Source organism: Agrilus planipennis, unplaced genomic scaffold (assembly GCF_000699045.2).
Source record: "Agrilus planipennis isolate EAB-ADULT unplaced genomic scaffold, Apla_2.0 scaffold31, whole genome shotgun sequence".
Taxonomy (NCBI): Eukaryota; Metazoa; Arthropoda; class Insecta; order Coleoptera; family Buprestidae; genus Agrilus; species Agrilus planipennis.
Genome location: NW_020439053.1, coordinates 1,896,144 through 1,913,433, shown reverse-complemented (window position 1 = coordinate 1,913,433; position 17,290 = coordinate 1,896,144). Strand labels below are relative to the sequence as shown.

At 33.4% G+C, this 17,290-nt stretch overlaps 2 protein-coding genes across 4 annotated transcripts in view; both read right to left on the bottom strand.

The window, feature by feature from the left end:
• Positions 1 to 8,846, bottom strand: part of LOC108741125 (organic cation transporter protein) — a 31,983-nt gene extending 23,137 nt beyond the window's left edge. The window contains exon 1 of the mRNA XM_025977007.1: positions 8,723 to 8,846. The gene's annotated coding sequence lies outside the window, so the exon portion shown is untranslated. The remainder of the gene's footprint in view (positions 1 to 8,722) is intronic.
• Positions 8,847 to 11,863: 3,017 nt separating this feature from the next.
• LOC108741124 (PTS-dependent dihydroxyacetone kinase 1, dihydroxyacetone-binding subunit DhaK-like) lies at positions 11,864 to 17,247 on the bottom strand. Of its 3 annotated transcripts, none has more exons than XM_018475781.1 (4): positions 16,647 to 17,247; positions 16,231 to 16,296; positions 12,987 to 14,238; positions 11,864 to 12,212 (listed from the first exon to the last, which is right to left on the bottom strand). In XM_018475781.1, exons 2-4 carry the CDS (start codon positions 16,277 to 16,279, stop codon positions 11,957 to 11,959), a joined length of 1,557 nt encoding a protein of 518 aa, XP_018331283.1. In that variant the 5' UTR covers positions 16,280 to 16,296; positions 16,647 to 17,247; the 3' UTR covers positions 11,864 to 11,956. The 3 variants fall into 3 exon arrangements, with proteins under 3 accessions (XP_018331283.1, XP_018331284.1, XP_018331282.1); XM_018475782.1 differs by having other exon boundaries at positions 16,783 to 17,247; XM_018475780.1 differs by having other exon boundaries at positions 16,231 to 17,247.
• Between the last annotated feature and the right edge of the window lie 43 nt (positions 17,248 to 17,290).

Below are 17,290 nucleotides of genomic sequence, written 5' to 3'. Positions count from 1 at the left end.
TAACCGACGTTATTTAGATGGAATATCAAATGTAAAATTTATTTTGGCACGCTGAACACGAATATCGGGGGTGGATTTTGGGTAATTTATTAACAAGTTATTGTTAGAAGATTCAAAAAATGAAATTTACTTTGGGTCATCCTAAGAGACAAGGTCTCTCGAAATTTTTTCGTTTAGGTACTGTCTTCAAGATACATCGCATTTAATATAAAAAAAGACCAATTTTGGGATTTTCAAACTGCTTTCACGTTACAAAGTTTAATACTTTTTAATTATTATTAATCATTTAAATTGTTCTTTCAAAAGGAAAGAAAATCATCACCTGGCGTATAAAATCTGAGCTGCTCAATATCTTCTAACTTTCAGTCTGATGCTTTCGTTCTAAATTAACAAACACGAATGCCTCACACCTCGTAAGGCGATTCTCCTTACCTTTATATTCATCATTATCATCAGAAGGTCGTCAGTCCTAAGACTGGTTGGACACGCACCTCCACTCTTTCCTATCCTGAGCTAAACTTCGCATTTCCTTAAAACTAGAACAACCCACATCCTTAACTATCTAACCTAGGTCTACCTCTACCCTTCCTAACTCCTGTTTCTGCCTCTAATATGTCTGTGACTAGACTTTCATGTCTGAGAAAGTGTCCTACTAACTTATCTCGCCTATTTTTTATTGACTTCCATAGAGTCCTATTCTTTCTAATACCTTTTCTACGTCTTCATCACTGTAAGATGATGTAGACATGTAGACTTGCATCAATACCGTTTTTACCGACTTTGAGTTTAATTTAACCATAACTAACCTATCGCTTTTTTGTAAATAACTTTCTACACTCTGCCCTACTTTCCTACGCAATACAATTCCTATCGCTGAATTACCTTCTACCGATCCTGTATGCATTACTTTAAAGTCTCCACTCCAAAAGTCTCCAGCTTTGGGCCAATGGACTTCACTAATACCTACTATATCTAATTCTAATTTATACATCTCTACTTTTAAATTTTCTAATTTCCCTACTTGCCTCATTGTCCTAACATTCCACGCTCCGACTCGTGAAGTATTGCACCTATCTCTATTGCACTTATTAATGACATCCCCCGAGGTAGTCCCCGCCCGGACATCCGAATGGGGGACTAGTTTACGTCCGGAGAGCTTTACCCCATAGGACGCCATCATTTAATTTTTAACGTACGTTTTACTCGGGATCATAATGTGGTGGTTTCCCGTTGCCTTCCACATCGCAGTATTGTGCATCAGAGTGCCATACCGATTCTCGTGATCTCCGTCACCCTGAGCACTGAAAAAGCTGCTGCCCTCTGTCAGGAACTTGTCTTAGTCTGGTTTCTCTTTAAGAACCCCCCCCCCCATTTCAGTTGAACCTATGGTCCGGCTCCCTAAATCATCGAAACTCGCAAGTCGATCTACCCGCTCTAGTTTATACAAGAGTTTGACATTTTGAAAAAGAACTGGCCGAGCTAAAATGCGAGAATGATCAGTTCCGAGGGGAAATAGAATGTCTCAATAACACTTAAGGAAATGCACTAGAAGAAAAGAATCCTTTGTTGAATAAGATTAACGTATTAGAAAAAATTGCACAAAACCTAATAATTAAGGGGGTGACAGTATCTACGAAATATTGTCATCAAGCTCCTGAATACCATTACATATGAATTGTAATTTAGCTGCAAAATTGACGAGGAGACTGGAGAAGATAAAAAAATGATGATATTTACGCGGACGTAAGTTCTCATTTACAAATTGTTAATGGCCAAACGAAAGACATAAGGGACAATGATGGTGGATTCCAAGGGCGACGGTGGGGGTATATAATCAGAATTTAGGAAGGCCCAAATTCGTCAAACAAATGAAAAATGTCAAATATTGGATTAGACATGCACTAAACGGAAAATCGAAAGTAGTAGTACGAAGAATTCGTGACTACACCAAGAGCTTGTATTGCAAGTCTAGACCGCAAGACGTGTTTTGGTCGCGAAAGAGTACTAGTCTTATTGTATGACCAAAGCCTTGAATATGGCTCGTGGAATTGCTATGGTCCTCAAAAAGTAGTTTGGCCGGCAAGTCTAGCTCAAAAATTGAAACGAGATGTTAGATTGGTTGGAATGTTTATCTGTTTGTTTTCGTCTTAATTATTCTTCTACAATCGGTAAACTTAGTTACCTTGCGTATAAGTCTTTTGGAGTAGTTTTTATGGTCACAGTAACATTTTTGATATCATTGATAATGTTCTTCACAGAGCTATGTACTTCATACAGTTAAGTTTCTGTAAAAAGTCTACAGTTACGTCCTTAATTCAAAGTAGACTAACGAAGTTGCCCTCTCAATATGGTTCGTTTAATGTTATTCCAAACTACAGTAAGATATGCTAGATTATCTATCAGTTACCTATTTAAATAGTTACCAACTAAACATTATAACTAATTTACAAATAAGTTACGATTTACCAATTACGATATATATTGTTCATTGGGAAAAAATTATTACACTACATTATAGGCGACTTTTATTGACCAGAAAAAATAATTTTCACTATATATTTGTTGTACAACAAACAGAAAAGTTTAAAACCCAACGCCAAAACGACGGTTTGGCGTTGGGGTTTTGAGCTTTTCTGTTTGTTCTACAACAACCGCCAAAGTTTTTCCAATTTTCATATTTATATAATTGTTGTTTAATTAGGAGGGAGGTATTTCATTAAGGCTTGTATTTTACTGATTTAATTCCTTTTGGTTAGTATATAAATATTGTCAATATTTAAATATAAAGGGTCAGTATTTAAATTTTAGTAGATTACCTAACCTAGCCTAACCTGTAACTAATTCCTGTCGGGCCTTTAGGCTTTTGAATTGACTGAAAGTTGATTAAAAAATTAATACACTGACAAAAAGGGATTGAAATCATTAAAATCTGATCACATGGAATTAAACATACTAATAATTTATTGTTGTCTTTTATTAATCGACTAAATCCTTTTATTGGAAATATTTGGAAGTGTATAATTTTTGTAAAGTACTTACTGCAATTTAATTTAAAATATTAAATATCTTAGAAATAAACAGTAAATAATTTATAGATTTCTAAAATTTTTCAGCAATATTATTACTGACAAGCAGCGTTAACGATTTATTTGTTATTTAAGGAAACAAAGAAATATGTTATAATTGGTTCAGGTATTTAAAAGACATTACTATAAAATATGTAACAACCAATATTGCGTGACTGTGTCGTTTTATGTAATGACACGGATGCAGTAATAATAGGCTACATCTTTTGCAAGGTGTAATTTGCAATGCATTCTATATGAATGAGTAAAATTAAACAAAAAAATTGGAACGCCCTGTTTGCTGTTTTAAAAAGTATTGCATATTTTAAATGTTTCTATTCTTGAACTTTTCGAAATTATTTCCTAGGGAATTTATTATTATTTTCTAATGAAGTCCCGAATTGAATAGAGGACTCGAGAATGCAGATTTTGATGTCAAAGTGAGTGTTGCAATGACCGGTTAACACTAGGTATGACCAACACCTTTAGACAATCCCCTAAATATAATACTAACATTAATTTTCGATTGAGGGCAACATAAGCTTACCACAGCCAAATTACTTATTATTTTTTCAAAAAAACAATAATAGTTTCTTCCTTCTTTTTCGTCTTAAATACCTAATCCTGAAGGTTAGACTATGATTACCTAGTTGCCTTCATTTGAATCGTTAGAATGTTTTTCGGGGTTTACCAAAAAGGCATTGGACGCCTTTTATTTTTAGCTGATCTGGTGCTGTACATGCTGATAATCATTACACCTACATCAATGCTTACAGTGCTATATAGATGGTAAATATGTGTAATAACAGTCGTCTGTTTATAATATAGATAGACATGTATACTTGTATACACTGAAAAAGCAATGAAATTTTATCGTTTGTTTTGACTACAACAATGATACAAAAATCCTTTAACTTGTTGTTTTAAAATATTGCACAATTCCTTCAAAGAATTCACCTCGCCCCACCCCTCAGCCCAAAGAGCTCACTAACACTTTGATTTATTACCCAAAGACCAGGGTTATTTTTTTCACGCATATCTGGATTGGATTCCTTACACCAATGCTGGAAGCATCCCAACGGCTCAACTGATTTTAAAATCAATGAGAAGTCTATCGATTTACGTCTCATAGGCTACATTTATTTTCGCAGTAGTAAAATGGCAACCGTAAAATATAAAATGGCGGTAGAAACGAAAAAAAGTTGTGTGAATATACTGAGTAGTATCACTTAATAGGTCTTTCTAAATTAAGTTGATATTTCCTCTTTCCTAGACTATTCTACAGCCATAAGTTCCGTTTAAGAATTACACAACCTGGAAGGTAGGTAAGATCTCTACATATTTCTTAGATATGAACTTACAATTAAATAAATCTACTTGGACATCTACAGGAATAGGCCACAAATCGGTATTTATAGCCAGGAACTAACAAAATATTGATAAAACAAAACTAAAAAGTAGTTAATGAGAATTTAAATTAAAAAAATCAAGCGAACTAGAAAGATGGAACCAAGATAACGTAAAGGAACATATTATAATGTACATTTAAATCCTTTTTCCTTAAATTAAAATGGTAATTTGTTATTATTCATCTTGAGTCTGCCAATCAAAAAGTGAGTGATAAGTCGTGGAAGTGGAATCAATAAAAAATAATCCAATCAAATGTCTGATAAATAATAATTTATTGCAGAAGGAGTAGTAAAAGTAAAACATGAATCGAATATCCGAATACCTCCGATTGCCATTATTTATCATGTTTGAATGGATGATTTTTTACAGATTTTATGACCTTATGTATCATCTTTTAATTGTCAGACCCCAGACGGATACTAAAAAAACATTGTATGATACATTCTACGTACTATGTTCTTGCACCATCTTTTTAGTCCGTTTTTTTTACACAGTCAGGTTTCTAGATTCTTTTAATTTATATTTTTATGTATGTAACATCTAGCATGCGGTAAACAATCAATACAAAATGTCAAGGACTTACCTTGAATAACACTCGTCAATTAATAAAGGTATTAGATGATTTTACTTTGGCTATAGCAGAAATACATATGTACCTACCTATATGGGGTTCACAGAAACTACGTTTCCATTTTCATTGCCACAATAAATCTATGAATGAAACGTTTATATTTGCGTCCGGTTTTATAAAGTGAAACAGCAAAAGTAATTATTGGTTTGGAGAATAATTGCAGATAGGTACTACCGTTACAAATAATTAGATATACTTTGTAAAGGGATTTTCAGTTTTTTTTTTATGTAAAGTCCTACGTGGATGAACATTAAATTCATTAATTCACAATTGAATCGTTTGAGATTACTTTTCTTTTTATAAATATTGTGTAAATATCTAATTAACTAATTTTTATCATTGATAATTAAAATCGATCACTATTGTTACAAAGTTTTCTACTAAGCCATTCATTCGAATTTATTTATTTTATTCGTTAGAGTTTTTACTGGAATAACTGGAACTGAATATTGTAGAAAACAAGCTAAGAAACAGAAGAAATGGTCAGTTTTATTGATTTAATAAAATAATAGATTAAATTATTATTGCTACTATTATTTACTGAATATACTTTTATCAATATATTTATTGTAACATGAACGTTTGAACGTAAATACATTGACACACAGCATACCAACTCTGAATTAAATTCATTCCTATATACATGATTAATAGATATAATTAAAACAGTTTCATATAAGTATGTATGTTTCTTAATCAGCGGTCTAACTTTATTATAAATTTGTGCAAAATGTTAATATGAAGGCCTATTTTCATACCTCCCTAACTTAATTTTGATAATCTCATTCTTGCTAAATTTTTTAGAAAATTTGATCATTTTTAAATCTTCTATACACTACAAAAAAGTACATATTTCACATAAGTATTTTTTACGTGTCTGACAACCATTGGTCTTAGAGTTACTGTAATTTTAATTTAATATCTTTCTTTATAAAGTGGATGTCCCTTTAATTATTTATTAATTATACCAGTGCCATTTCGTAGAGATTTTGTATATAAGAATATATTATTTTATATACTTAGTTGTTACGACGATCTTTTTACTAATACTAATATAACTCTCAAGTCTGTACTTGTTTTGTAAAAAATTACAATTTCGGGCTAAAGAACAAATCACAAGAAAAAACTAGGGGAGACTGGGGCAAAACGAGGTTCGGGCAAGACGAGATGAGCCCTAATGTACGTAATGCTATGCTATGCGCATATGTGACCCCGACAGGGCTATTCGGACGAACTTAATTCGCTCCACATGAGTCAACTGAGTCAGCGGTATTTTTTTTGGCTGAACTGTGAAGTTTTGTGACAAATGTTGACGTGTTATCAGGCAAGTAACTAAATATTTTTGCAGTATGTTTTTTATGTTAGAAGTACTTGGTGTAAGTTCAAAATATGTTTGTTGGGGCAAAATTGTCGGGGCCTAACAAGATACTCAGTCTGGATAGAAAAATATTAAGAAGCCCAAGAAATAAAGTGCGCTTGAAAAACACTTGGATGAGTCATTCACACCAGTTGCTAATTCTATTGGGCAGGCAGTCCCTACGGACTACTCCAGCGAGTAGAGCGGAAGGTCCTCTTCAGCCCCCTTTTAAGAATCATGAGAATGGGTAAGTGGGTGGCGGTTGGGGTGAGAAAGATGAGACGGACGAAATGAAGAGAAGTGAAAGAGCATCAGTGAAATAAAATTATCATTGGAATCTGGATGGTGCTGGGTATTGCGCTTGTAGTTACTGTTCGAACTTATTCGCAGTCGACCAAAGGATGGGAATTTTACTATGTTATAGCATGTGCCATAATTGGGATCGTAATATAATTCCTGTGTTGGAGTTGATGAGCACGACAATTTTGCGTATTTTTGTGAACGCTCCCAGTCTGATTAAAATAGATGCTCTTTTTACCCCGTGCCATTTCTCATTTTGCCCAGTGGTCGGGACAAAATTAGAAATTGTTTGTTGTTCATCATTATGCGAAAATTAAGTGATTTATCGTATAGAATGTTTTGAATATCTAAAGTTGATGTATAATGTTGCCATCTGAATAAAAGTTATTCCATTAAACAATTTAATTTTTTTTATATGATGATTTCTTTCGTAAGTATCCCATTTTGCCCCGGTCTCCCCTACATGAAATAACCAGAATTATGAGTAATGGTTGTTATTTTGTTCACAAAAGATTTGTATAGGTATGGAAAACTCCGATAAATTAGCTACTATGGTGCTATTATTAGTGAAACATTTCTTATTTTTAGAAATATGTTCTGTGCATTCATAGCAACTCAACTTTTCGAGAAAAGTTGAATAATTTATGCCGAGCATTAGTGAGCTGTGTGCCCAGTCGTTTCGCACTCTATTTTAATGAACGAAGAATGCTGAGATCTTTGAAACGCATCTTTGCACCTCCGCATTATCTTGACTTGATTTCGGGTATGCGGGTACATTTATTAGGGGTCTTTATCAAGTGGCGAGTGGCCACAACTAAATGTACCACAACAAGACACAGTAACATTAGGGTATGTATGTATAGTAGCACCACCATTTAAAAACTGCATAAAAAAGCGCAGTACAAAGTATAAAATTTCAACAGGATTCTTCACTCACATTATCATTAATGTAATCAATTATCTCTGTCCTGCATTTGGTTTTGAGTTAGTGTCCCTTTGTGTATTTGAAATACTATTTGTTTGTTTACGTAATTTTATTACTGAGATAGCTACCGGCTAGATTAAGGTGTTAATGATCCTTGCAAATTTATCTTTTTTTAAATTACCTAAAAAGGTATACTTAGTCACAATTTTGGTTGTTGCTACTCTTAAATTCTTGATCTCATTAAATGTTCCTGTATTGAATCAACCGACTTTCATCTTTTGTTATACTATCCACTAAAACAGCGACGGAATTCATTTTGCGACAGTATAGAAATTTGTCTATCAATATAACGTTGTAGGTTGCGAGCAAACTAAAAAGTTGCTCCGTTATTAAGTATTATACTGCATTGAATACAGATTTCCCCACCTCCAATGTAGTGTTAAAGGATGAACGGAGCATTGGTCTGCTCTTTGCTCATCCCAGCTGTAGTGACCGGTATAGTAACACTATTTTAAACATTTGGATCTGATTTAAAAAAATTAAAATGTGCACCGATCGATTTATATAAGAGGAGGGTTCAATATCTTTACTAAATTTTATAGATACAGAACATTTTTGTGTATATGTGTTTTATTTCTTCTTTGTCTACAATTTCAAATAACAATGTCGTATTCAATAACTTTTTTGTATACATATAGACATATATATCTTAAAATGTCTGAACAATCGCAAGATATATCTATCATTTTTCATTATTTGCATACATTAATGTCTTATAATTGAAAATTCAAAGAAAAACTGAGGGAAAACTGAAATTTTTGTCTAAAAAATATTGTAATACAAAGCAATAGATAGTCTATTGATTCACATCGATATCAAATATTTGATTCCTTAATTTCGTTGAGAATTATCTTTGCTAAGTGTATAGCGCAGTCTGTTGAAAAAATGATTTCTTTTTCAAGCACAGTGTAAACGTCCGCATTTTCTTACAGCAAATGTGAGAATGGAAAATACTTGAAATAAAGTATACTTACATATTTGTATACCATATATAATGGTATTATTATTTACATTCAAGTATCCAGAATATTAACTTGTACACTGCACATGTAAAACATGATATAGAAGTAATTAAATAACAAACAATGAACACTGAACAGGTAGGTATTTTACAAAGTAGAGTATTATCAACTGAAACATATTCCTAATCTATAACACTTAACAGTGTAATTAGCTCTCATCATAATGATAAGGGATTTTTAATATCATAAAATCTCTATCTACTAGTTATTGCTTAGATAAACATCGTTCTGTTTTAATAAATTAATACTTCGGTTACCTTTTTTTTGTTAAAAATAATCATTAATAACAGAAATAGATGAAATAGGTATTGTACATGTAAAATACATACCTTTGTATATACGGAGCCATGAAGATAAAATGAAGTTTTAATAAAAATGAGAAATTATGTGTATGTAAACCGCCTTATCTATACTGTGATAAAAAACATTGCTTTCTGAAAACGCATTATTTCAACGGTTTGTGTTACCATAATTACGACACCAATAAGTTTAAAGTGTGTCATTTGTGATCTATAAACATTCGTTATGCTTCTTGATCTGGTAAAAGATTATGGTCGCTAAAAAACTCTAATTCTAGTTCTCTGCTTTAGCTGTTTTACATGAATATCTAACAATGAGTAGAGTTTGAGCGTGTATTTGGTTCCAACCGCCTCAATTTATTGGTTAATTTTTCCATCGACTTCTTTTACCTGCTTGCAATTCATGAGTCATTTTACTTGCTTTGTTACCAATTCGGTTCTCAGGCATGAAGCTCTAGTCAGAGACATATTAGAAGCAGAAACGGGAGTTAGGAGGGGTAGAGATAAACCTAGATTACATTGCTGTTCGCAGAAAATTAAGGATGTGGGTTGTTCTAGTTTTAGGGAAATGCGAAGATTAGCTCAAGGTAGGAAAGAGTGGAGTTGCGTGTCCAACCAGTCTTAGGACTGACGACCTTATGGTGATAATCATCTTTTCGCAATATTTTACTACGCGCTTTCTCTATATAAACCGGTATTTCAATAAAAATTTCCTTTAACTCCGTTCAAGTACGAAGCTACCATAGTGGCCGTGGCAGTAGTAGCAGGAAGAACTAGTCCCCAGAAATCCAAGGGGGGGCAGGCCTCCCTTCTCTACCACCCAGTCTTATCATACAATCAGGTAGGACCATTTCTACCGTTACTTCAACAAAAATAAATCGTCGGTAAGAGCATAAGAATGTTTATTACGAAACTGAGGAAGAATAGTCCGGGAAAATGATCCTTTAAGCCATATTTTCATTTTGAGAAAAAATAATAAAAATTTTACTAGCATTCCAACTCTATACGAAAACAATGTTAAAAGACTTCCAATTTCTCGGAATATATCTCCCACTGCCAATGAAGCAGAAGAGTTTGCCCATCTGGCAATATTGCATGTGCATAGGGAAGAGACATTTGTTTCAGGAAATTTGTTGTTATTCTTTTCACTAAGAATAACAAAAAGTCGTAAGCGTAATCCTCAAAAATGATTAAAATCTCTACGGTATACACAAAAGAAAGACAAACGCACAACACACATTCGTTCAAATTGTTTGGATTCTAGACGCTCATCTACATCAATAAAGATGGCGGCGTAACATCAACGATATTAGAACGATATTAGAACGTATAGGATAAATTGTTACCGACAAGACTCTCTAATAAGCTAATACTGATATTAAACAATTAAACAATTGAAATAAACCACAGGCAATTAGTACACGCAATCTCTTGAGATTTGCTATTAATCGTAGGCTCATTAATGTTCCACTACGATCCTTGAGTCACATTTGATATATTATTGAGAATACACTGCAATATAAATATTTTGCTTATTTCAATATTTATTGAAGATCATTGTTTTAGTTTGAATTTGGCTTTTATCCATACATTGAATTTCAGCCTAATTTTAAGTTTTGAATTCTTTTGGATAAGGTATTTCAAAACATCTAATTTTAGGCAGATAGGTAGAAAGAATATTTAGAGAACCTATACGCAGGCCATGAGTTAGGAGATATATTAGAGATGGAAGGTAGTGTGGAGATAGATGAGCTAAGTTATTCCATAATGAGAGAAGAGTTCCACGTAGCACTAAAAATATGAAGATTGGAAAAATTTTGGCGGTTGTTGTAGAATAAACAAAATAGCTCAAACCCCAACGCCAAAACAGGACACTGTAGTTGTACGAAGCACTTTTCGGTAACAAGGAGTCAGAGAGGGATGCATTCTGTTACCACTACTTTTTAATCTATACATCGAAGACGCGATCAACATCATTAAAGACAGTAAAACTGTAGAGATAGATACACAGGAACAAAAGATTAGTATCCTTAGATTTGCAGATGATACAGCAGTATTAGCATGTGGCAAGGAGGAGTTACAGATAGCTTTAAATAAAATGGAAGCGATATTAACAAAACAGTACTGTGTGAAAAAATCAATAAAAGTAAAACAAAAATACTGGTATGCAAGGGAAAAAAAAGTAGGGAAAGAGCGAATATAAAGATAGGAGACGAGAAATTAAAATAAGTGGTCGATTTCAGGTATCTAGGAAGTCAGATAAGTCAGGACGGAAGGAGTAGTAGGGATATAAAGGAGAGGATAGCGCCTTCAATGAAAAGAAGTCACTTTTTATGTTAAATGTTAAAGGTGTATGTTTGGAGCACGGCGCTGTACGGGTGCGAAACATGGATAGTGGGCGCGGCGGAAAAGAAAAAGTTAGAAGCATTCGAAATGTGGTATTACAGGCGAATGATGAGGATACTGTGGATGGAGAGGTGTTAGAAAGAGTAAGAGAACAGAGGACTCTACGGAAGTCAATAAGAAATAGGCGAGATAGGTTAGTAGGACACCTTCTCAGGCACGATGGTCTAGTCAGAGACATATTAGAGGCAAAAACGGCAGTTAGCAGGGGTAGAGGTAGACCAAGATTAGATTACTGTTCGCAGACAGTTAAGGATTTGAGTTGTTCTAGTTTTAGTTAAATGCGAAGATTTGCTCAGGATAGGAAAGAGTGGAGGTACATGTCCAACCAGTCTAAGGACTGACGACCTGATGATGATGATGATGAAGACACCAAACTGTAATAACCAAGTAAGTATAAGCCCGTGCATCTTTATTGTTTAATAAAGTTAAATATTGCATATCGATATAATATGATACAGATAAGGGTAAATAAGATAATAGCTCAATCTTCAATCCATCTACATTTGAGTCCTTCTAAGACTGCTCTCATCCAAATTGCGACTGAATGTGCTCCTGGATCTGGATATTTAGCGTACGGCATTTTAGTCTTTTGGGCAGCTTCTTCTGCCGCAGAAATGGAAACTCCCACTGCTTCCATAGCCGATATTCCTACTAGATCCAAACCATTTTCCAATAAGGTGGAACAAACATAAAGTGGATCATAAATTGTCCGACAACCTGCTTCTGTTGTAAGACACCTCCAAACAAAAATAAAAAATTGAGAAAGAACAAGGCTTTGGCTTGTTAGACACGGCAATTTGTACAGTTGAGAGGGAATTTTATATAGTTTTGTTATGAACAGGAACACTTTAAAGACTTTTCAATAATGCAAAAAATGTATTTCAATTTAAAAAACATAATATTGCATAATGCAGGGGTTGGTTTAAAAAATATGAGGATTAAAAGACTATCGCCCCAGAGAACTCCATATACAGAGAGGCAGTATATAAAGGTTTTAATTGATTTCCAACGTCTGGTCCGAATGTTACAGATGTTTCCTGAATGGTTCGAGAATGTTAAGAATTTTCTGGATTGTTCGAGAATATTCCTGAATGATAATTAATTTTTTCTTAGCGAAGCGAGGGTTATCCGGCTTGTAAAGCAACAATTATGAACACATAAATATTTATTGCAACCTCTTAATTGATTGTCATATTGTAGAAGTAAAAGACGTCCACTACAGAGACCTTTTTATCGTTGTAAAAATAAGGCGTGATTTTAACGTACTATAAACTCAGTCATTCTTATTGTGGAAGTAAGGGATATCGGGACAATAAGGAATACGTATTGGAGCCACACCTGCCAGTGAGAAAATGCGACTGCTGAAGTGTGTTTTTTATTAAATAAAGACCTGCCCTTACAGGTTTTACAAAGAATGTCATCGTTCAGATACTGATATGGGTGTCTTAATATTAATTATTGTTTTTGTACCACGTTAAAGTGCAAGAATCGTACTTCAGGACAAAACTCACCTTTTAACTGCTGACGCCCCCTCCATGAGAGCTTTTGACCATAATTTAGGAGTAATGGGTTCAGTATCAGGAGTTATTCGAAACACGTTTGAGCCAGCTTCAAGAAACACACTGTAAATCATGCCTAACGGTCCTTCCAAATCCTTTTCGATAATCTTACTTAACATGGCGAGCATTGTATAGGGATAAAGTAAATTAATTTTTTCGGTTTTAATGGCAACATCGATGGCTTCCATTCCCCTTCGTATTCTGGTTCCTGCGTCTCCGTCACCAGTTTCATGATCAATTGTATTCAGCTGTTTTTCGCATGAGTATAAAGCGTCACAAGCAAATTGCAGAACCATCATAACAGTATTGGAACCACTTTCCGTAAATTTCGGTCCCACTTGAGGAACGGGAGCGGTCGAAGGTTTAATTTTCGCGCATATGACCCGATCAAGTTTCGGGGAAATTGTAAAATTGTTCAGATTTCCCCAAGCTGGAACTTGGCATGGCGCATCCAAATATTCAATTACACGCTTGTCAAACACTTTTAAAAATGTCACAGAAAAACCTGCAGTATCCAAAGACGACACAAATTTGCCCTTATAAACCCTATCAATTTTAACTTTTCTTTCATACAATTGACTTAGTAATTCCTTCGTGAAAACAAGTTCTTCAATAGCCGTTGACGTTCCCAAATTATTCACCAAAACCACGACAGACTCGTCCTCTTTAAATTCAATGGGATTCCCAACTTGTGGAGATGTTATTTCGTCCAGGAGGTACCGACAAATTTCCGTGGCACTGTCAAGTTCTTTTTTTATGCCAGGCTCACCATTCAAACTAGCACCAAATTCTATCACAACATTTTGTTCTTCGAAAATGCAAACGCATTTGCCGCGAACAGGAGTAGGTTTTTGGACAACAACAGAAATAGAATGTAATTTTTTAACAACCTTTTCACAGAAAGGAAATATTTCTGTTAATTCTAAATCTGCTTCTGCCATTGCACCAGCGATTTTTTGCACCAGAACAATACCACTCAAGCCGCATCTTCCTTTCCACGGCTTTCCTTGGTAACAATCATCGTCCACTATTAGGATCTTAACGGGAATCGCTTCATTTTTGGCCCTTTCTACCGCCAGGGCGAAATGTAGACGTTCTCCAGAATAGTTTGGAATAATTAAAAGAATGCCTCTACTGCTATGAAATGATAATTCTTGTAATAATCGAAAAATTTCACTTGCTGGTGGTGAAGTGTATATTTCGCCTACAATAAATAAATAAATATCTATTCAACCGAAGGAGTCCCGTTAGCAGCTGAAGATTCCTCTTTTCCTAAATATGTATATGAAAAAAATTGTCCTGATCGGAAAATTATGCACATATTTTCTTACTACACTACCTATCTATAAATATATGAATAGAGATGTGCAAAACGGTTTTTTAAAAGTTTTTAAATACAAAATGCAAATCCTTTTTTGATTTGTTATTCCAAATGTAAAATACAAAATAGATTTCCCTTTTGTATTTTTAAAATACTTTTTTCAAATAAATATTTTTTGTAGTACCTAATTGAGTAATTTTCTACATTTGCATAAATATAAAATTACAGTTTCTTCAGTTCAGCAACAAATAATTCTTCTATATGCTCTTCCTTATTTGCCTTTTGTTCACCCGTTTTAAATAGACACCGATGCCAAAATAATTTGTTTAGGGTAAAAGATAAGAGTCAAAATACGGCTGCAAATAATTTTGTTGATGTAAAATCAACATAAATCATTTTATATCAAAATATTTACAATCCCATTTTGTTTCCGATCTTTTACACATTGTAATAAGAGAAAGAAATGGAATCCATAGTTTCTTTAGCTATGGGTTCATCAAATAAGTGAAGTTTTTTAAATCGTTTTCTAAGAATTTTGGATTATAGCATTTATTAGCACACCACAATATCTTGTAGTTTTCAGTTTTACACAACTGGCGTATATCAATTCGATATTGTTTTGGGGGCTGTTTTGTCGTAATTCATAGAATTTCGTAGTTCCTTCCTCATTTGGCAGGTGCTGATAACAATTTGCAACTTCAAAATTCCATGGACCATGACACTGAACTCGAAAAACAATATCGATCTAATATTTTAGATTATCCATTTCCAAGGAGTTTAGAATTTTTTGGGCTCTCTTCAGTTGATGAATTAGTAGGCATTCATAGAATGTCTTTCTGTTCCCTTTTTAAGCTTCTAATACCTTCAATAGCCAATGTAGGCAACCTTCATTCATCAGTTTATATAATGTTTGATCGGTACTAGTAAAACTTATTGTAAAGGCAAAAATATATTTTGCATTTTACAAATAAAAAATACATTTGGAAAAGTATTTGAAATAGAATACAAACTGCTTTTATCAAAAGAGTATTTAAATGCATGATAAGAATAGGTATTTTTATTTTGTATTTCCATTTTGAATGCAAGTATTTCAAATTAAATCACATCTCTGAATATGAATATCCAAATTTTTTTTGTGGCATTTGTCCCAAGCAACTTACGTCAACTTATGGCGTTCTAGTTTTCATAGAAAAATATCTACATTGGACGAACGAATTTCATATACCGTTTACCCTCTCGTTTTAGTAAACCTCCACTTATAATTGCAATTAGCTATCCCTCCCAATTAAAGGAAACAGTACAATCAAGATGATATATGTATATAGCATGTATGCATTTGTTTCTGTATTTCCGGTATACTTCATTTGAAACAGAAAGAGTAATGTTACGCTTCAAGCAATAACCCTCTCCCTCTCTCGTGACACATTATTACGTTGGCTTATATCCCCCTCATAATTAATGAGAAACACCTAATGAACAATGAATGTATAAAAATCTACCTTTTTGCAGTCTTTTTGTTTAAACAAAAAAAGCAGTTTGACCGACTATTATGAAAGTTTAATACCAATTTTTGCACCTCAACAGAGAAGCACATGGGTACCTTTTATCCAGTAAAAAAAACTGTTCCCGAGAGATAGAAAAAATTAGTTTTATGCAGTCGTTGAGGATTTTTAACACATATCTAGGACATCAACGAGAGCGAAGCCGCGGGTAAAATCTAGTTATTGATAAAAAGAAATTTGCACGTAATCAAAATTATCGTAAAACATAAATACTTTCTTGCTTTTATTAATACTGAAATTTAGTCATGACGCTTCAAAAGATGTCCTTGTGAATTAATGCATATGATTAAAGGATAAATATAAAATTATTTACCGTGAATGGCTGCACTCAACATTCCATTTCCAACAAAACCAGCATACATTGGCTCATGACCGGCACCTCCACCAGAAACAATAATCACTTTTTTAGTGTGCGCATAATCTCTAATTAGTAATATTTGACCAAAATTTAATGTAACAACATTTGGGTTGGTTAAAATAATTCCTTTCAGACTTTCCGCGACCGCTGTTTCTAAATCGTTTAAAATTTTTTTCCTAGGGCAGTGGGTCGACATTTGAGAACTGCTGAACTTTTATAACCTAACTTTAAGTGTTATTTATATTATAAACTAAAGCACATAAATTTAAATATTTGATTATTCCAAGGTTTCGTAATGATAAAGTATCATAATTTGCTTCATAATTTTAGCATAATAACCGAAAAATAATTTTTGAAATGGTTTGACTTACCGACGTACCCTTTCACCCTTAAATTTTGCTAGCAAAAATATTGGCAGTATTTACGTTTACGCTACAGTTGATAATAGAAAATTATTAAAAATTAATAGCTGTACATTGTCTGTAGTAACTTATCAAAAGTAAATACCAGTTTAAAGTTTGCCATTTATTGTGATTTTCTACAAACAAACACAGTGAACAATCTTTTACCTAAGTTAAAAGTTTTGACTAACCGTAAACTGTTAATACTTATCACAGTACTGTGAAAGCAAAGAGAGGGGTCCAGTACAATATAATATTAAGTAATAAGCTTTAATATAAATATAAGCATCGCGTAGGCCATAGGAGCTCAAATATCAAATAATACAAGACCACCAGTGCTTACATGATTGAAGATGGTCATCAAATTGAGGATATTGCAGGAAATACTAAAGAAGATGAGTATATATTATTTACTGGGTTTACATTGTTAACTAATTAACGCACACCCTGTCCATGGGTATATATTTCAAATTTTACACAGATGTTCCTTGTACAATGTAGCCGAGCACTAGGAAAGGATTTTTTAAATTCAACCTCTAAATGTCGTGCTATAGATAAATAGGGTACACATTATAAGTTACTATCATTTTATTTAAAAATAAATCAATAAACTT